Source organism: Telopea speciosissima, chromosome 10 (assembly GCF_018873765.1).
Source record: "Telopea speciosissima isolate NSW1024214 ecotype Mountain lineage chromosome 10, Tspe_v1, whole genome shotgun sequence".
NCBI classification, from domain to species: Eukaryota; Viridiplantae; Streptophyta; class Magnoliopsida; order Proteales; family Proteaceae; genus Telopea; species Telopea speciosissima.
In genome coordinates, this window is record NC_057925.1 from 57253544 (window position 1) to 57275646 (window position 22103).

The following is a 22103-nucleotide window of genomic DNA, read 5'->3' on the forward strand; positions in this document are numbered from 1 at the left end:
TGTAGCATAAATGCTCTTGGCACAGTTTAAGATCTGGAGGGGACCTAGTTGTCTCTTGTAGTTCTTGGGGTAAGCAGAACAAACCGGTGTTTGGAGTTTCCTTCGCAGATTTGAGTTTGTGTTCAAGTATCTTGTCTTCTTTTGTACGTGGATGAAGTCCTTGATATTGCTTTTCGCTTGTTTGGTAGGTTGTGCAGGACTCTTACAGTTTACTTTTAGCTTCTTGATTAGGATGGTGGTTTGTCTGCTAGTGGATCCCATTCATAACCATTGGCTTTTATCGCTCAACAGTTGTGCTTTATTGATTTCCCTTTGCTTTATTCAATACACACTAATTGAATTGGGAAAAGAAAGAAATCCTGAACATGTGCATGCAAAATTAGATATGGTTCAGCATGACTCACATAGTGGAACACTTTAATTGATTTTTGGATGTTACATATGGTGTTGAATATTGTGATTGCCATCATGGTTTTCTTTGTGAGTGGAAGAATCTTAGACATTTAATACCACAGGTGGGGTGGGCCTCTTCCACAGACCTGGTTGGATCGACAATTGGCTTTGCAGAAACAGATTCTATCAAGGATGATTGAATTTGGAATGACTCCTGGTATAACTTTGTTTTGAATTAAGAAATATATATATATATTTCCTTCTTGCCCATTATTTCCTCTATGAATTTGATAATGTTCATGCTTGTAATCCATTCATCCAAAGAGATACATTAAATACCATTATACCACCCATTCATACCTTACATTATGATATGTCCAACAAATGCTTGGTTCACCAATTAGATTCCTTATTGTGTAAAGTATATGGCATGCCATAATAAATGCTCTGAAATTTTAAACGATTTGAAAAATGCACTGGTAGTGTGTTGAAATATTTTAGGAACATAGCTTGTGACTCTCCTATGATTGAATTTGGCAGGAAATATAAGCATGAGAAGATTATAGTGTTTAACTTAATATAGCAAACTGAGGGACAATGTTGGCAAACTGTAGTGATCCAGTCATAAAAATTTCATTTTAATTAGCAGTACACAAGCTCAGACATAATGTAATCAGTTTGGATGGTAGGGAGGCATATTTGGCCAAAGTACATGATAGAGAATAAAATTTTAAATTCTTATTTAAGTTCATATGTTGCATGCAATTGTTCATTTGTACATTTATTTCCTTATTTATTTCATGCCATTTATATGGTCTCTGTTATGGTGGTCATTCATTTTGTATACATAGCTTTATGCATCTCATCCGAATGTTTCTACCCCTTCTCATGGTATCAGAGCTTTATAAGATATTTTCTCGTGAAGTTTCAATCTTCCATATACTTCCCTGCTCTTCATGTGTTATTTGCATGGTAACCTTTCTTTGTCTTCATCATATTAAGAGTCCATGGCTCTTGTTTCATCCTCAACACCCAACTTTCAGTAATTTGGTGTCTCATATTGATCAAATGTGGTTAAGCGAATTACCTGTTGTGGAAATGCCAGATGACTCATTATCCTCAAGGCTCAAATCCATTAGATCGGTGCTCCATTCTTCTTACATCTATTGGTGCGGCATCTTTGCCCTTCCTAAAGCCACCATCAAAGCTATGGAAGCCCTTTGTTGTGCTTTCCTTTGGAAAGGGAAAGAATCATCCAGATTCTTCCATCCTGTCAGCTGGAAATCCATCTGCCTCCCAAAATCTGAAGGAGGCCTTAGCATTCGCCGGATCCGTGACTTCATTACCGCGGGTATTTTGAAGCTTATTTGGAAAATCTCCTCTAAGCACGACTCCATTTGGGTCCATTGGGTTTACTCCCACTTCCTCAAAATGACTCCATTTGGACAGTCTCCATCCCTGTTGATTCATCTTGGATCTGGCGCAAGATCCTTCTCCTCTGCCCTTTGGCTCTTACAGCCATTTCCTCCTCTATCGCCGATGGGCCCTCCAGTTAATATTTATGGTTGATTGATTCTAGTAATGAATGAAGAGTTTACAGCATGAAGGAGAAGAGGAAGAAGGAAGAAGAGAGGAAGAAGAAGACAGTTGGAGAGAATCATGGAAAGTTAGGAGATTCTTCTCCTAACATCCATTTACTTCATTAAGCCATAATTAGGAAATTACAAGGACCTCCCTAGGGAGGTAAAAGAGAAACATAATAAAAGTTACAAAATACAACTCTAAGACATATGACATAGACATGTACTAAAGTACCCCTAGTACATACACTCTAACACTCCCCCTCAAGCTGGAGAATAAATGTCATACATTTCCAGCTTGGACAATAAGGTACTGAAGAGACCAGGAATGAGACCCTTGGTGAAGATATCTGCTACTTGATCACCGGTCTTCACAAAGGGAGTACAAATGCACCCAGAATCCAGCTTCTCTTTGATGAAGTGTCGATCAACCTTAATATGTTTGGTTTGATCATGCTGAACCGGATTATGGGCAATGCTTATAGCAGCTTTGTTGTCACAATAAAGTCTCATTGGCCCTTCAGTTTCAAAGCTCAAGTCTTGAAGAAGGCTTTTTAGCCATATAAGCTCACACACTCCATGAGCCATGGCCCTAAACTCAGCTTCTGCACTGGATCTAGCTACAACTGGTTGTTTCTTGCTCCTCCAGGTAACTAGATTACCACCCACAAAGGTACAGTACCCAGAAGTAGATCTCCTGTCAGAGACTGAGCCAGCCCAATCAGCATCTGTGTAGCCTTCAATCTGCAAATGGTCATGTCTAGCAAATAGAAGGCCTTTTCCCGGACAGGATTTCAAGTATCTAATGATGCGATACACCGCATCCAAATGTCCACTCCTGGGGGCATGCATGAACTGACTCACCACTCCAACTGCATAAGAGATGTCTGGTCGAGTCAGGGAGAGATAGATGAGTTTCCCAACTAATCTTTGGTACTTGCTTGCATCTATAAGAGAAGAACCACATTCATCACCAAGCTTATGATTCGGGTCAATGGGAGAAGTTGCCGGTTTGCACCCTATCATGCCTGTCGCTTTCAAAAGATCCGAGACAAATTTCCTCTGGCAGATGTTGATTCCTTTCCTTGATCTAGATACTTCAATACCCAAGAAGTATTTCAAGAGTCCAAGGTCTTTGATCTCAAACTGTCTAGCCAAATAAGACTTCAAGTCGTTTATCTCCGCAACATCATTCCCGCTACCACAATGTCATCAACATAGACAATGAGAGCGTAATTGTACCATTACCTCTCTTGATAAACAAGGTGTGGTCAGCTTGGCTCTGATAATACCCATTCTTCAAGATGGCTTGTCTAAATCTCTCAAACCAGGCCTTAGGAGACTGCTTGAGGCCATAGAGAGCCTTCTTCAAGAGACACACTTTCCCTTTAGCTGAGGGACACTTAAAACTAGGTGGAGGTTGCATGTACACTTCCTTTGCTTAATCTCCATGAAGAAATGCATTCTTCACATCTAATTGGTACATTGGCCAATCTTTATTGGTTGCCACCGAAAGAAGAACCCTGATTGAGTTATGCTTGGTTACGGGGGCAAAAGTCTCCTGTTAGTCAATGCCATACACTTGACTATACCCTTTTGCAACCAGTCTAGCTTTGTACCTCTCCACCGTACCATCGGATCTATACTTGACTGTATAAACCCATTTGCATCCAACTGGAGTTCTCCTCCTGGGAAGATCAACTAGTGTCCAAGTATTGTTCTTCTCTAGAGCACCCATTTCCTCAGTCATTGCTTGCATCCATTTTGGATCAGATAAGGCCTCTGTGACATTTTTGGGAATAGAAGAAGACTCAAGGGCAGTGGAAAAAACAATACCTGTAGGAGAAGTGGAGTCATAGGAAACAAACTGGGCTATGGGGTTAGTACAGGCTCTCTTCCCCTTTTTCATAGCAATGGGAAGATCTAATTCAGAAGGAGAGGAATTACTTGACTGAGGAGGATGAGACTGAGGATGTGGATCCAAAGAGGGGTTTCGGCAGGGTTGCTTCCTTTTTTCCTTCAACAAGCATTCACCTCTTGTGAATACACCATCTTCTTTGAATCTTATTCCCTTCTATTCTTTTTTTCTGCTAGCATCACCACCACTACTAGCATCAATATCAACAACAACATCCACTTCTTTGTACTTTCCAATATCAAATAGGAATGGGGAAGTGGAGGTAGGCAAGGGAGATAGAAAGGGAATGACATCAGCATTCTGTTCACTGCTAGTACTCTCCCCCTGAACAGAATGTTGAGGGGAAGAAAAATAAGGGATAGACTTAAAGAAGGTGACATCTTTGGAGAGAAGTCGCCTTCGGGAAGGAGGATGGTAGCACTTATACCCTTTGGTGGAATCAGAGTAGCCCAAGAAGATGCACTTGAGAGCTTTGGGATCGAGCTTGGTACGGCTGATTTGTTGACATGAACATAACAAACACAACCAAAGTCTCTCGGAGGCAAGGAAAAAACTGAGGATTGAGGAGAAAGAAGAGCCAGTGGAGATTTGGAGCCAAGAAGTGGAGTTGGCATCCGGTTAATAAGAAATGCAGCGGTAAGAAGTGCATCCGACCAAAAGGTCTTAGGCACATGCATACCAAAGAGGAGACCCCTGGTGATCTCCAGCAAATGGCGATTTTTGCGCTCAGCCACCCCATTTTGTTGTGGGGTGTCAACACAAGCCAGTTAATGGAGGATGCCATTATCAGTAAAGAACTGTTGGAGCCCCCCATACATGTACTCACCCCCCTTATCAGACCGAACAATTTGAATACGGGTATCAAACTGAGTACTAATAAGGTGATAAAAATCCATAAAAGCATCACAAACATCACTCTTTTGTTTCAACAAAACAGTCCAAGTAGACCGAGAATAGTCATCCACAAATGAAACAAAGTAACGAAATCCAGATAAAGAAGTAGTAGGGGAAGGCCCCCAAACATCAGTATGAACAAGGGAAAAAGGTGCAGTAGATCTATTACCACGATAAGGATAAGATGTGCGACAGTATTTAGCAAAAATACAAGGTTCACACTGAAAAACATAAGATGAAGGAAAAGAAGTAAACAAATGGGGTAACTGTCTCCTCATAACAACAAAAGAGGGATGACCCAAACGCTGATGCCAAAGCATTATAGACTCCAAAGTACTACGGTCACTCCGACCACAAACATAAGCTGCAGCAGTAGATTGGGCAGGTAACCGTGGTTCAAGAAGATAGAGTCCTCCTTTCTCATTCCCACTGCCAATAACCTTCTTCGTCTCCAAATCCTGAAAGACACAATAGGAAGGAAAGAAAGTAACACAACAATGTAAGGATTTGGTTAGGTGACTCACTGATAATAGGTTAGTAGCAAAATCAGGAACATGAAGGACAGACTCAAGGGAAATAGAAGGAGTAACTTGCACATTACCCTTACTAGAGACAAAAGAAAGGGAATCATCAGCAACCCTTACCTTGTCCCGGCCAGAGCAAATGGAGTAGGAATCATAATACTGGGACATACCAGTCATGTGGTCAGAGGCTCCAAAGTCAATAATCTAAGTGGGTACAGTAGAAGGAGTAGACGAGACCTGCAGAGCTGAAGCAGAAGTAGCTGACCCTTCTGAAGTAGAACCAGTAGCTGACCCTCCAAGGTGAGACATGAGCCGGCGGAGGGCGGCAATGTCATCCTATGACAGAGAATCAGGAGCAGACTGGAGTCCAGATGTCTCAGACTCGGATGTCATAGAGTGAGCCCGAGCCCCCCCACGCTTGCCTCCACGGGCACTAGAGGAACCACTACGCATACTAGGGGGCTGCCCATGAAGATCCCAACACCTGTCCTTGGTGTGTCCAAGCTTGCCACAGTGATCACATTTGAACCTCTCACGGTGATCTCCACGAGTTGGCCCTTGGCCTCTTCCCCCACTTTTCCAGTCTCTGTGGGAACTAGAAACAAGAGTAGATCTCTCTGTTGATGGTGTAACATTTATAGTTGTTCTCCTGGTTTCCTCACTTTGCAAGTAGCTGCACACGTCATCCAGAGATGGAAAGGGAGATCTCTCTAGGATTTGCAAGCGAAGAGGCTCATATTCTGGGTTAAGACCACCTAGCAAAATAAGGACTCTTTCCTTTTCACGGTTCTTGCAGACCATTGCCTCATCCTCAGAATTGGGCAGGTGGATATTGTTATAGTGATCATACTCCTCCCACAAATTGATAACAGTGTTATAGTAGTCAGATATGCTCCTATCGCCCTGTTTCATATGAATGATTTTTTAAAGGATTTGATACACTTTAGTTGCATCACCAACTCTATCATAAATCTTGGAGGCACTGTCCCAGATATCCTTCGTAGTCTCCTTGCTCATAAACCTCCTACCTATCTCAGGTTTCATGGAGAATATCAGCCAAGTCATAACAGTGGAGTTCTCAGTCTCCCACTGGACATAGCCTGTATCAGTGGTAGCAGGAGCCTTGATAGATCCAGTAATGTTTCCCAATTTCCCCCTACTGCGGAGGGACAACTTCACAGAACGGGACCAATCCAAGTAGTTGGTATGGTCCAATTTCACAACGGATATTTGGGTGTTGGGATTGTCAAAGGAGGCCATAATTGGGGCACCACTGGCCGGAATTGGTCCACTGACCTCGGAATCAGCCCCAGACACCGTAGACATACTGCCAAACAACTCAGGGGAATGCAAAATAGAGCCTTGTATGAATGGGGAGACACCTCAACCCAACCACAGCAAGGAGAACAGCAAGCAACAAGCAAGCCAAGAGCATACACTTGATGAAAAAAAAAAAAAAAGAATCACAAACTAAATGTTTCCACAAACCAAACAACAGCAGCTCATATCATCCAAGGCCATAACACTACTCAGATCTGCCACTCACAACAATTAAGAACCACACAAGACAGCACATTCTCAACAAGGTCTTCAACAGAAAAAAAAGAGAAAAGACCCTGCTGGCAGTATCGTGGATGACAGAGTAGAGCTCTCAAACCTGCTTCATGTAGCAATCAACACCTTATGAGCCTTAAAGAGGACCTCAAGGCGACTCAAAAAGTCCCAGCCCCAAAGCAAATCAAGCTGCCAATAGGCAGAATCGAACAGAGAAAAGAAACCCACTGGCGGAAAAAACTGGGCAGCAATATTTGGAGCAGCACTCCTCGAGCTGCTTCTCTCTTCAACCGACTGTTGGAGGGGTTGAAAGGACACCCCTGGGTGATCCAAATGCACCACACCTCATCCCAAAAGGTTGAGAGATGAGGGAGAAACGAAAAAAAGTTGCAGAGGCTGGCGGTAAAATTGTGCAGCTACTGGAGCTTCAACTCTGCTTCATCAACATCTGCAGTCCCTCCATTCTATATTGAATCAAAGAATGGAACTCCAAAGGGATGTATTGCTTCACATGGTACAGCCCCTAATGGAACCCTAAAGAGAAGAAGGGTTCCAAAGAGAGGTAGAAGAAACAAGGCAGACCCTAGCCGACTCTCAAACCAGAGGACCTTGATGCTCTGATACCAAGTTAATATTTATGGTTGATTGATTCTAGTAATGAATGAAGAGTTTACAGCATGAAGGAGAAGAGGACGAAGGAAGAAGAGAGGAAGAAGAAGACAGTTGGAGAGAATCATGGAAAGTTAGGAGATTCTTCTCCTAACATCCATTTACTTCATTAAGCCATAATTAGGAAATTACAAGGACCTCCCTAGGGAGGTAAAAGAGAAACATAATAAAAGTTACAAAATACAACTCTAAGACATATGACATAGACATGTACTAAAGTACCCCTAGTACATACACTCTAACACCTCCATCTCCCTTTGGCTCGACCCCTGGCATCCCAATGGTGTTCTCTACAACTTCTTTGGAGCCAAAGCAATTGAATCCTCCGGCATTCCCAAGTCTTCCCCCTTTTCCTCCATCATCTCTCATGGATCTTGGTCCCCCACTCCCCTATCCCCCTCTTCCTCTCCCTGATCTGGAATTCTCTCCCCCCCTCCCCCCATCCCCCCTGCTCATGCGGACAAGGTTATTTGGCTCCCCACCACTAACGGCCTCTTCAGCTTTAGATATGCCTGGAACCTAGTTAGATCCCAAGCCCCTACTGTCCTATGGCATAAGTTAGTCTGGTTTAAAGGCCACATCCCCCAACATAGCTTCCTTGCTTGGAGAACCCTTAACCTTTGTCTCCCAACCCAAGCCTTCCTCTCTCACCGCAGAATCCCTGTCCCCCTTTCTTGCATTTTCTGTTGGAATGGTTCGGAAGACATCGTCTACCTTTTTTTTTGCTTGCCCCTTTACCTCTACCATTTGGAAAAAAGCCCTTTCGTTTATCTGGCCTCGCACTAGAGACATCTCCCATTCGCTCGAGAGTGGCTATGGCTGGTCATGACTTACCCTGGCTGCACGATCTGCGACACTATTGGCAAGCTTGTGTTTGGCGCTACTCTTTATCACATTTGGATGGAGAGGAACCTTAGGAGATGGACCTCCAACTCTCACTCTTTCGACTTGATTTGGAAAGCCATCTTCTGGGATGTCTCCACAAAGCTTAGTTTTCTGCCTCGCAAGGCTTTTTTGGATTCCCCAAGGAACAGGCATATTATTGTATCCTGGGGTTTAGATAGTGCTCTTTTATGTCCCCACTCCCCCCCCCCCCCTTAATTGGGCCAGGGGTCTGCCTCCCCCCCCACTTTTTTCCCCCCTTTGTATATTCCCCCCCTTCCTTCTCTCCCTTTCGCCCCTCTTGGGCTTTGGTAATATAATTTTTATTCACCAAAAAAAGAAGATCTGTTTAAGTGTGTTGATGATGGATAATGTTCTCTACCTGAGGAGTTCATAGAGAAAATCCATCAGATGAATCTTCTACTTGTCAAATTCCCAGCCCAAGTTCTGGTATCGGATCAACTTTTGATCTGTTTGTGGAATGTAATTCTCAGTTGTCACTGAGTACATGCTGGCATAAAGTGGATATTTTAATAGGGGAAATAATTCCTGTAAGGGGGCATAACCTCCGTCAGCGCCCCCTCTCCCTCTCTCTCTTCCCCCCTCTGAAATGACCTCCCAGCAAACAATCTCCCATTTTAATAACTCAAAAGAAGTATGCGATACACTTTCTTGCATGTTTGCATGGCTTTGTCTCAGGTCTGTTTGTGCACCTAAAGATCCAACTGCACTCCTTGAATAGTGGAATGCCTACAGTGGCATAATATAGTGATCAAGTCAAGTTCTTGGCCGATCAACTTGCAACAATTGTAAACCCACTCAGGTGCTTCAAAATCTAATATTTCTGGTTCTGCTGTTTTTGTGGCCTTTTGAGACTGCAGCCTTGGTAATAGCATGAGGCAAGTTTTAATTCTCGATACTTTGGTGCTCTAATCCACATCAAAGTGTGGAACTTTGAGAAGCAGCAGCATTGCTCTCGCTTTCCGGATTAACATGGATTATATGTTGAACAAATTCCTTCAATCTAAGTCTATGGTGGGTCTCTATTCAGTCTTCTCTAATCATGTTTTTCATGATTCATGCCAAATATGTGACCAAGCTGGTCATATTTACAGTACCCTTACAAGAATTTCAACCATAATTGTCAAAGCGCGAGGCAACCCAAGGCGTTGGAGGGGGCAGGTTGCAAAAATTAAGGCGACACCAACAAGGCGTGTGCCGCCTAGGCGACACTTTGAAAACTATGATTACAATATTGCTCAATACTTTGGTGGGACACACATGTATCCACGGGATGATAACTGAAGTCTTGATACAAGAGCTACTCATCTAATGACTTTGGACACTAGAGGCATGGCCTGTTGCTCTGAGTACATGAGTCTGGATCAAGTTATCATAGATTCATAGGCAATGGATTGAGCATGCCAGCAAGGTTCTAAAACTCGGGTTTCGACCAGCCAGAAACCAAGATATGGTCGAAACAAGTTGAAACCTGGTCGAAACCAGTGATTTTTTCCTAGACAACTCGAGTTGGTGGTTTCGAGGCCCAAAAATGGTTTTTTTGATCTGATTTTTTGTATACAGCCTATTTTTGACATTCTAAACACAATGCATGAACTATTTTCACAAAAAAAAAAAAAAAAAAAAAAAATGGTACTTGTGGTTTTTGACCCAAGTTTGATAGTGTATATTGTTATTGGACATTGGTTGGAAACCAGGACAGACACTTATTTATGCCTAATATCATTGAATTTGGTATTTCATTTACTTAAGATATCATTCATAAATAAACAAATACCCCCTATTTGAATCCAATAAAAATAGTTAAAAAATCTAATTCCAAAAGGATAAAAAGTCAACCCCCCAGTTCAAGAACAAAAACTGGATTTTCGGCTATAGGTGAAATTTTCAACTTTCTAATGTTGGGTTTTTTTTCTCAAATATAAAAATTTCATAAATCTTAATATGGTAAAACATTGCTAAAAACCAAGAGTGCAGTAAACTATTTATTTGTTTTGATATCTAAAAAAATATTTTAATTCAAACCGATTTTAAATAGCATTCACGCACTCCAAATTAGGTTTGACCGGAACATAAGTCCTTCAATATAAATCAGATTTAAGCAATCTTGGATTTGTTGGAAAGCTTTAGCAAATAAAGATACTCCTGAGCTTAATGCGGGAAAACAATGAGGTATTAGCTCAAGGAGTACTAAAAAAGGTGCTAACAGCAGTGGGCGGGCGAGGGCCCGTAGGGGGTCAACAAAGGTCTCAAATAAGAATAGATAGAATTACTTTCTTCGCCGCACACGAATTTCTGTCAGAAGTACTTTCTTCACCGCACACGAATTTCTGTCACAGGGAAGCCAGTCCAGCTTATGTGATGGTGTGCGTGGACGGAACGCTGACAGGAATCTTCTTCGACCAAGCATTTGGCCAACCTTCCGTCATGAGTTATCGGTGCTCAGCCGCTTTGGTAGCTCTGGGAGAGAATTCCAAAATTCACAAATTGGATATTTTCAAGGGAGAAATCCGCTTTACTAATTGACTAAGAAAGCGAATCCATAAACAACAAAGCTATCCAACAAAACCAAGATTGCTTAAATCTGATTTATATTGAAGGACTTATGTTCCGGCCGAACCTAATTTGGTATGTGTGAATGCTGTCAAAATCGGTCTGAATGAAAATATTTTTTTAGATGTCAAAACAAATGAATATTTTATCGCACTTTTGGTTTTTAGCAATACCATATTAAGATTTAATTTTTGGATTTGAGAAAAACCCCAGCATTAGAAAGTTGAAAATTTCACCTATCGCCGAAAATCCAGGTTTTGTTCTTGAACTGGGGGGGGGGGGGTTAACTTATTATCCTTTTGGAATTAGATTTTGAAAATTTCACCTATCGCTGAAAACCCAGTTTTTGTTCTTGAACTGGGGGGGGGTGACTTTTTATCCTTTTGGAATTAGATTTTTTTAACTATTTTTATTGGATTCAAATAGGGGGTATTTGCTTATTTATGAATAATATCTTATGTAAAGGAAAAAAACACTTACTTAGATGATATTAGGCATCAATAAGTGTCTGTCCTTGTTTCCAGCTAGGTTTCCTCAAGTTTCGATGGGGATAAGTGACACTTATACAGGTATTCAGGTCGAAACTAGCGAAATATGGTCGAAACCAACCGAAACCATGAACTTTTAAAACTCCTTGCTTAACTTGTCTCGGTTTCATAAGAAATCGAGATATCTCGGTTGATTCGGTCGGTTTTGACCAAGTTCTTTTTCCATGCATGCCAGTCATGGTGTTGATAATGTCAGTCTCTGCTGTCCTACTGGTCCACTATATTTAAATTATGTTTTACGTTTTAAATCTGGAAACAGCCTCTTTGCGAAAGCAAGGGTAGGGCTGCGTACATTATGACCCTCCCCAAACCCTGCAGTGGTGGGAGCCTCGTGCACTGGGTACGTCTTTTTTATTTCCCAATCGAACTACTTGTTTAGTGTTAACACTGATTCCACCACTCTCCTCTTGACCCTATGATGCAGATTCATCACCAAATATGGCTTGTTTCATTGGGAATAAGTCTAGGGTTGGGTTACATACATGTTGGGCCTTTGATCCCAAGGGTTTCTAATGTAATAGGCCACTTTTATGGGCCTAAAATATGGGTATATAGGTTGCATACGGGATTAGCCCAATACTTAGTTTATTTTTATGTTTTTTAATTGAACCGGTTCAAATTGGTTGCATCCAATTGGTTCAATTTAAGTGATCATGTGACTTGGTTAAGTGGTCATGTGACAACTTAATTGGTCATGTGATGTAAGTTGGGCTAGATTAGGACCCTATAAGTCCAGCCATGTTTTGAGTCTATTTCCTTTAGTATTCTAGTTTCCTAGTCAGTTTAAGTTACCTAATAGGTTAGGGATAGGGTTAGGCCATTACTTTTTAGTGTCTAAGTCTATTTTTGAGTCTTCTATATAAGTTTGTAAGGGATGCCAGCATTACATACGAATTTGATTAATAAAAACTCAGCTTTATGCTTGCTGCCTTTGCTCCATCGTGAGTGTGCCTTGTGAGTAATATCAAGGTTGCCTTGTGTGTAATATCAAGGTGAAGGGATTGGTGGATCTCCAATCGACTCGTTGCATTGTGAAGATCGGGAGGCTCTTTCAAATCATCAAGTCCTGCCATTGTTCCTGCAATACAGTGAGTTTGAATCTGTTTTTTATTTTAAACCTTCTTCTACTTAGACCTAATCTACAGTCCCCTCCATCCATGTAACCCTAATTCTCCATTAAACCTGCACTCCTACCTCCACTAGGATTCCCCCATAACTCCAGATTTAGCCATCACTTTCAAACCCTACTTCCAGCCTACATTCCCCACATCACTCCCCACACTCGACCTTAACCCTAGCCCTTAGTCTCCTCTACAACCCCTCCATTCCTCCACTCCATTAAACCTAAAAAACCTGCAACTCGATTCTGCCCAACTGCAGAATTTTAGAACCCTTCCAAACCCTAACTTCTTTATACCAAAATAACCCCCTAGAGCTGCCCATTAATATCCTATAAACCCCTTTCCTAAAATCCACCCCTAAACCCTAGATCCTGAAAACACTCCATTTTTACAAGGCCTCTAACCCGAAACCCTAGATTTCCAACTTCATCCAAATCAATCCAAACATACACCAATAGACTCCTAAAAACCTGCACATCATTACCAAATAAAACCCTAGCTCGAAACCCTAACCCTAACCCTAATTCTGCCCTAATTAGCCTAAGCTGTCCCAATCGGCTGGCCTTGTTTGGTGATCCTATTACCCTGGTTCCTAGTGGGACTACTCCTACCTAGGACTACATTATTTGGTATCAGAGCCATGGCTGAGCATGGTACCCCTGCTGTGGACCCCACACAACCACCCCCACCCGATTCCCTTGCTGCAATTATGACTATGCTGCACAAGATTTCAACAAACCAGCAAGCCCTTGGTGATCGAATGACAGCAATGGAACAAAGGCCAGTAATACAGAGAAGATAGAGAAAGGTACAGAGATCATAGTGAAGGTAGGAACAGAGGATACAGAGACTACAGGAGACGCCATAGACCTCCAGAGGCGTATGAGTTGAGAGACTTTGATGGCAGACCAGATTCACAGGTATTTTGTGATTGGTTAGCTGCTTTAGATGATTATTTTAATTGGTATGATTTGCTTGAGCATAGGAAAATGAGACTAGTACATACCAAGCTAGTGGGACCAGCACATAATTGGTGGAGAACCCAGATGGATTATCTTGACTACAGTGGTAGAGAACCTGTTACATGGGCAGAGATGAAAGAAGATCTGAGTAAGAAATATTTCCCACGAATGTTCAGAGCTCTACAACAAGGTAACTTAAATTCCCATCGACAACATCACCACCAAAAGGCCTTCAAATCTGAAGATAAATTAAAACCTCCATCAATGAGATTCCGTTTGCAAGTTGAAGAGTGTGGGAAATCTAACTTCACCAGTATTAAAACAGCGGCTGAATACAAATTTCCATTACCAAAGGAAGTTGAGAGAACACAAGTTGAAGATAAAGCTGAAGTGGCAGTGAATTGTGATGAAAAGAAAGAGACAGCCCCTATAGCTTCAAAGATGGAAAATCGACATGTAGAAGACCCTACTGAAGTGGTCAATGTCGAAGAAACCAAAGTAGAAAAAGATGAAACAGCAGAAGATGAAGAGGTGGTTGAGAGCACTCCACAAGAAATTATTGGCATTCAAGATGTTGTTTTTGAAGAGGTAGAGCTTGTGTCTCAAGTAGTAGATGCGAAGATTGCTAACACTGAAGACTCTATGGACAAGACATTCACAGTTGCTGCTGATTCAGAAAACGAGCACATAGAGTTTGTTATGCCACCATGGTTCTTCAAAGAGAAACCTCTACGCCTTGGAGATTTTATCCCCAATATTCCTGCTTCACCGGAATTCTGTTTGGGGATGGTCAAAGCTGCTGATCACATGTTGATTCCCCCTCATCACTACAAAATTCGAGGACGAATTTTTTCAAGTTGGGGAGAGTTAATGCAGATTCATCACCAAATAGGGCTTGTTTCATTGGGAATAAGTCTAGGGTTGGGTTACATACATGTTGGGCCTTTGATCCCAAGGGTTTCTAATGTAATAGGCCACTTTTATGGGCCTAAAATATGGGTGTATAGGATGCATACGGGATTAGCCCAATACTTAGTTTATTTTTATGTTTTTTAATTGAACCGGTTCAAATTGGTTGCATCCAATTGGTTCAATTTAAGTGATCATGTGATTTGGTTAAGTGGTCATGTGACAACTTAATTGGTCATGTGATGTAAGTTGGGCTGGATTAGGACCCTATAAGTCCAGCCATGTTTTGAGTCTATTTCCTTTAGTATTCTAGTTTCCTAGTCAGTTTAAGTTACCTAATAGGTTAGGGATAGGGTTACGCCATTACTTTTTAGTGTCTAAGTCTATTTTTGAGTCTTCTATATAAGTTTGTAAGGGAGGCCAGCATTACATACGAATTTGATTAATAAAAACTCAGCTTTATGCTTGCTGCCTTTGCTCCATCGTGAGTGTGCCTTGTGAGTAATATCAAGGTTGCCTTGTGTGTAATATCAAGGTGAAGGGATTGGTGGATCTCCAATCGACTCGTTGCATTGTGAAGATCGGGAGGCTCTTTCAAATCATCAAGCTGCTGCCATTGTTCCTGCAATACAGTGAGTTTGAATCTGTTTTTTATTTTAAACCTTCTTCTACTTAGACCTAATCTACAGTCCCCTCCATCCATGTAACCCTAATTCTCCATTAAACCTGCACTCCTACCTCCACTAGGATTCCCCCATAACTCCAGATTTAGCCATCACTTTCAAACCCTACTTCCAGCCTACATTCCCCACATCACTCCCCACACTCGACCTTAACCCTAGCCCTTAGTCTCCTCTACAACCCCTCCATTCCTCCACTCCATTAAACCTAAAAAACCTGCAACTCGATTCTGCCCAACTGCAGAGTTTTAGAACCCTTCCAAACCCTAACTTCTTTATACCAAAATAACCCCCTAGAGCTGCCCATTAATATCCTATAAACCCCTTTCCTAAAATCCACCCCTAAACCCTAGATCCTGAAAACACTCCATTTTTACAAGGCCTCTAAACCGAAACCCTAGATTTCCAACTTCATCCAAATCAATCCAAACATACACCAATAGACTCCTAAAAACCTGCACATCATTACCAAATAAAACCCTAGCTCGAAACCCTAACCCTAACCCTAATTCTGCCTTAATTAGCCTAAGCTGTCCCAATCGGCTGGCCTTGTTTGGTGATCCTATTACCCTGGTTCCTAGTGGGACTACTCCTACCTAGGACTACATTACCCTACTAACAAGACATCTACCAATCAGTCATATTTGTCAAGGCTTGCCTAGGCGTCCAGGCGCTTTGGTCGACTTGGGTGCTTGGTCGCCTACTTGGTGTCACCTTGATTTTTTTCCCTCTCCAACGCCTTGGGTTGCCTAACCGCCATGACAACTATGCCAATCACCATATGGCAGCTCGCCTTAAAGTTGTTCTTCATGAATACAAACCGATTTTGGATCTTCATTGTAACTACTAACTACTATCAGGTTCCATGATGTTTTGTCACCCTATTTGATGATGTGGATCCAACTTCTTTATTGATAGATCTTAGATGGCGTGCCACTAGTGCCATTGACAGAATTCAATGTAGTGACACCTGGACTTCGGTAACCCTATTACATATGATATTCATTGCAAATAGGTACCCAACTACCCAAGATCCAGCATCACTCTGGCGGAACCATTGATTCTGATTTGTTCTTTGGTTGGTTCACAACTGTGGCTACCATAGTTGTCAAGGCGTTGCCTAGTCGGCGCCTTGGTCGCCTAGTTGGTGTTGCCTTGCTTTTTGGCACAGATCCTTGGGTCGCCTTGACGCCGTGACAACTATGGTGGCTACATAATTAAGCAAATTTATGTCCTACATGCTTTCTACAGAATGGAGTTTATGTGATTCTACTGCTTAGTTTAACGGTTTTTTTCATCCTTCATGACTGATCGTGTTTGTCAATGTAAGAAAGCAATTTACGAGGCTCAATTAGCTGTTCATACTCAGTTCCAACAGTTTAGCTATAAATTCTTCACTCAGACTTTCACAATTTCATTTTGTTACTCAATTTTTTGTTTGTTTCACTTAATCTGTTGTGATGTTCCTTCTTTTATACATAATGATATATTCTCTTTGGAAAATCTGGGTCCTTATTCAAACATTTTGCCCAGCTTTTTTTAGACCAAGTTTACAATTAAAGACATTGGTCATCTTCACTCTTTTTTTTGCGAATTGAGGTTTATTGCTACATTGTGAACTTTAGCAGTTCTGGCACAGGTATATTGTCGATCTATTAAAGTAAGTTTCGATGCTTGATTGCAAGCCTATCTTTGCCCCAGTTGCTAGTTGAAAATTGAAACACCTCTTTACGATGGTGTTCTTCTTCGTCATCCTGCTTCCTATTGTAGCATTGAGAATGCTCAAGATCTAACTGTTTACTGTTACTTGTCTTGATATTGCCTAGAACATCAGTCAAGCTTTTCAATTATGCACAAGCCAACCACATCTGATTTCTTCGAAGCCAAGTGTATCCTTTGATGTCAAAAAGGACTCTTGGGCAAGGCATCTGTTTTACTTTCTGAAATAATTACCCTGTCAAATAACTTCTAGTTCTGATTGAGCTGGTAGGCCTAGTGACAGGTGATCAGCTATTGGGACATAAATAGCATTGAGGTGGAGTGTTGTGCACTTATTCTTTGCACTTTGATTCAATTTCCTCTTCTTGATTAAAGCCACTCTACCCTGACTATTGGTTTTATGTTGTGACAATAAAAACATATCTCTATACATCTTGTAGCCAACTCTGTATTCCACACCAAATACATTGGTTTATCATTTTCTTGGTGATTGTGTGAGATTGGACATTAATTTTACTGTTAACTTCCACCTTGGATCAACTTTCAGACATATTTGGTGACAGTTTATCTCTTCACGATCTCCCTCTCTAGGTCCAATCTGAGTTTGGCTAGTGGCCCACTCAGCTTGTGAGAGAGTCATAGGGAATAAAATATTTTATTCATGTACTTATCCTGTATAAAATTATTTTCTTCTCTATTTTTCTCCTTACTTACTAATTCCACTTGTGTAGTTTCCTGAGTGGAATGATTCTTTTCATGCTTAATTGCATGGGAATTTAGATTTTCAAAAAGGGAACCAAACCTCAATAGCATAATGTCTTCAATCCAAATAATTTTGTTCTCTTAATTTTTGCTATGTGATGTCTGTATAGTTTTTTCTACCAGTTTAAAATACAAGGTTGTCTGCTAGGGAAATGTTCTGCCATTGATTTATTATTATTATTGTTTTCACTGTCACTAAAAAAATCTAATGCCTTGAAAGTTTTCCATTTTTTCCAGTGCTGCCATCATTCTCTGGTAATGTTCCAGCTACACTGAAAAGGATATTCCCTGCAGCAAATATAACTAGACTTGGGAACTGGTAATTCACTTTATTTTACTTGAGATCAATACCATATTTGAAGGACTCTGTTTATTAAAAGTTGTTACCTTAAAGAAATGGAAATTCTAGCTGTAGTTGTTTAATTTATAATGGTATTAATGGTGATACATGTGAGTTGCTATTTTTGCATTTCCATCTACTTGTTATTCTTTTTCTTGCTTGCTAGTTGTTATGGGTTGAAATGGATCAAATGTCTCAAATGATAATGAGCTTGAGTTTTGGGCATTAGAAGTCCAATCAACATGGCCTCAATGTATCGACATAGAAGAGAGCTCATGCTCTCATATTTCTAGAAGAGGGATATTTTACATTTGCTAATTCTTGGTTAACTGAGCTGCCCATTTTTCCTTTTCTTTGTCAGTTTAGGAATGGGAACTGGGAAGTCTAATTGTTTAGAAGTTTCTTATTTGCTTAAGAGTTTTGGTCAAAATAGGCTGTCCTAATGTAGGAGAGTCATCAATTATAAGGTCTAAGCTGGTGTATATTTAAAATGGTTAGAGTTAAGTGTCATGGTTATGATTCTGAAAATCTTCTATAGCCTTATTAGGAGTCAAACTTGCCAGTCTGGATTGATTCTGGTTTCATTAGTTACTTTCTTTATGAGCTAAATATCTTGTAAATCTGATGTAATTTGGGATATTTATAACCAAAATGCTTTTATAGTGTAATGGTGTTAATTTTTTACCAGAATTGTCTCTGGAATGTCATTTTTGTAGTTTACCTTTATCAGGAGCCTTTGTTGGTCTTGGAAGCTTGTTTTCTTTTTCACAAAGTTTGTCCTAGAGTAGAAGCAGGATTGGTGGAATGGTGGTTGGGCATCCTTTTTTCTATAAAGAGGAGTTGGAATAAATTGGCTTTTGGTGGGAAGAGTCATACATTGTGAAAAATGCTTCGTCATGTGATTCTTTGGGGAATTTTGGGTGAAAAAAATAAGAGATTTTTTTAAAACAAAAAGGGAGAAGCCAATATAATGTTCTTCAATTGGCGGTTTTCTTATGGATCGTGCAACAATCAAGAAGAGTTCTTATGGGTTAATAGATCCATATTTCTAGATGACTGGCATGCTCCCATGTGGGACACTTGATTTCCTTTTTTGCTTCCATAATGTATTTCTTTTGGTGCTGTTTTTTTTTTTTTTTTTTTCATAGTTGTCAAAGCGCTAAGCGATCCAATGCGTTCAAGGGCCAGCTAAGCAGTAAGCTCTTAGGCGCTTTAGTATTTTTTAATGTATTCTCATAAGATTTGTCATCATCTCAATCTTAAAATGTCCAGAAAGGTTTTGGGAGCCTTATACATTAATTTTTCACTCTTGTTCCTTTTGATTATAAAAAATAGAACATTAATATATTGAAATAAGATAAACAAATATCTTATTAAAGAAAAGAGGGATTGAGGGCATTCTCAATGGATTTTGCTACAAATACTAATTAAAAGAGGGGGGGGGGTGAGGAAATTAATGTATAAAATAAGATAAAGTACTATCATATTAACGAAGGGGGAGAGTTGAGGGCATTCTTGATGTCGATGGATTGTAGAAGCGGGGACTGGAGGGCCAGGGAGAATAGTGGAGCAAAAACCACTTGTTCTCCCAGAAACATGCTCTATGCACAACGTCGAAAGCATCATGACTCTGTGGCTGCCTGTTCTCGACGAGGCTGCGACAATGTTGAAGGGAGTGGCAGTGGCGCTGGAACTCAAACAGGTGCGCTCCTCCCTCTTTCTTCCTTTTCTTTCATGGTGGCGATGATGGTGTGGCAGTGGCTGCTGCAACTTCTCTTCGTCGGTGGCAATTGTTGTGGCTGCTACTGCTACTGCTTCTTCAATCTTCTTATTCTTCCTCCTCCCCCTCTTACCATCTGTATCTTCCTCTATTTATTACGCCGCTACTACTGCTGCTATGGTGTTGGCGGTGGCAGCGGCAATGTTTCTGTTGTTGTTTCCTTCTTATCGGTGGTGGGGGAATCAAGTTGTAGGGGTGAATATGTTGTCACGGCCTTAGACCTTCCTAAGCAATTGCGCCAACACTTAGCACTCCTTAGCACTAAGTCATCCTTCCAACACTAGCAAGGGACTTGGGAAGAGAACTTAAGTGAACACAAGATATTTTGAGAGAATGGAAATTGAATTACACTAGAGAGCTTTGAGTATAAGGCTTGAATGCTCACTTGCTTGGTGCCTTGGCCAAATGAGGCCACTCTTATTTATAGGCAACCAAGGACCCAAAGAATGCCTAAGATCTGTACAGGTGTCCTCCTTCCAACGGAGGAGAACTTTCTAGCAATGGGTCCTAGAACTTTCCCACCTCCTTTGTGGAGGATTCTGGAAACCTGGAGAAGTCTAGAAACCTCTCCCTTTCTTAGCTATATACAAGTATTCTTTAGAACCTTCTTGGCTTCTAGAGGTTCTAGAATGTCTAGACTCCCCTTCAAGTGTGGAGAGTTCTAGATCTTGGATCTTCTTTTGCCCAATGCTCCATGTCCATGGGCTTGCAAGTTTGGCCCACAGGCCTTGGTGGCAGACTGTGACAATTTGCTGCTGACACCAAAGCATCTTGGGCAATAAGGCGGCAGCTTGCTTTGGCCCAGATTTTCCGCCCGGATGCCTAAGCGGTGCCTAGGCGACGCTTTGACAACTATGTTTTTTTTTTGGAAACTTTTTGTTTCATTTCTGTATTCTGTTTCATTCTCGATGAAGTTTGTTGCTGTTTCCTATTCAAAGAAAGGACATCGAGACTCTTTGTGTTCACATTTTACTGCATGTATGTATTTACACATGTATACATTGAACAGTTTGGTTTTGTTCCTACTACATCTATATTGAGCTTCCTATCTAAATAAAAATGAATGAGTAGCATCGAAATTAGCAGTTCGATGACTGTTTTATCATCCAAATATTCAATTGGACTCCATCTTAACCTGTACAAGCCCATATCTGATATGACAGCAAAAGTGTTGAAGGAAAAAAAAAATGGGAATGCCTGATCAATTTTATGTAAATTTTGACCCATTGTTTCTGTCTTTTATGATTGTGTCTAAAATGTTGTTTGCTTTTGATATTTTAGATGTTGAAGTTTGGCCTTTTCCTCATTGAGTGATTATGGTGGAAGTAGGATTGTTCATTTTTGTTCTGTACAGGAACACTATCAATAGCGATCCTCGTTGGTGCTGTACATTCCTTCTGGATCCTTCTGATCCACTATTTGTCAAACTGGGGGAGGCTTTTATTAGGGAACAGGTTAAAGGTATGCTGTGTGTCTTAAAATAATTAATGTTGAAGTTGTTATATGGTTATTAACTTGAAATCCTCGTAGTACTGGAGAGCATGATTACTTGGCAAGCACACTGCATTTTGTGGTCTCAGTAAGGATGGAAACAGGGCAGGTTCGAAATGAGTATCACCAATATGAAATCTGACCCTCTTAGAATATTACAAAGTCATAGTGGCCCTTCTTGAAAGACGCACACAGGACTCATTAGATATATAAAGTAACTGGGTGGTAATTTTTTTTTGGGTCCATAAAAAAGTTCATTACCAAAGAGAGAGAAATGTGACTTCTAACCTGGGTGGTATTTGTAACCCAGTGACTGACGGAATGTACACTGGCATAACTATTCCCAGATGACTGAAGGAATTGTGACTTCTAATCTGTTCCCTTTTGATTTTAGGCATATGAGTAACAGTCTTATCGTTAGTAGTCTCATTTATTCTTTTGAATAGAATTTCTTTTGAACATTAGCATCTTTCTTTTCTTTTTGTCTGTGAAATTCCTTTTAGCAATATTCAAAGAAATATTGTGACATACACACACACACACACACACACACATATATATATATATGTGTGTGTGTGTGTGTGTGTGTGTGTGTGTGTGTGTGTGTGTGTGTGTGTTGTAGTTATCTTTAGAATTTAATGAAACTTGAGATTTCACAATTCTTGGAATCCTTTAGGGGTGAGGCTCCTTCATGTATTAATGGTGGCATTCCATCATGTTTCAACAGAAAATTAGCATTATTATTTTTTGGGTGAATAAATAATTCATTACCAAAGTCCCAACAAGGGAAAAGAGAGAATATA

The 22103-nt window shown here is 40.7% G+C and overlaps 1 protein-coding gene across 1 annotated transcript in view; it reads left to right on the forward strand.

The window, feature by feature from the left end:
* The window catches only part of LOC122642593 (alpha-N-acetylglucosaminidase-like), a 56377-nt gene that overhangs the window by 6381 nt on the left and 27893 nt on the right, over positions 1 to 22103 (forward strand). The window contains exons 6-8 of the mRNA XM_043836108.1: positions 516 to 610; positions 17927 to 18008; positions 21164 to 21270. Of these exons, the coding sequence (XP_043692043.1) occupies positions 516 to 610; positions 17927 to 18008; positions 21164 to 21270 (284 nt within the window). The remainder of the gene's footprint in view (positions 1 to 515; positions 611 to 17926; positions 18009 to 21163; positions 21271 to 22103) is intronic.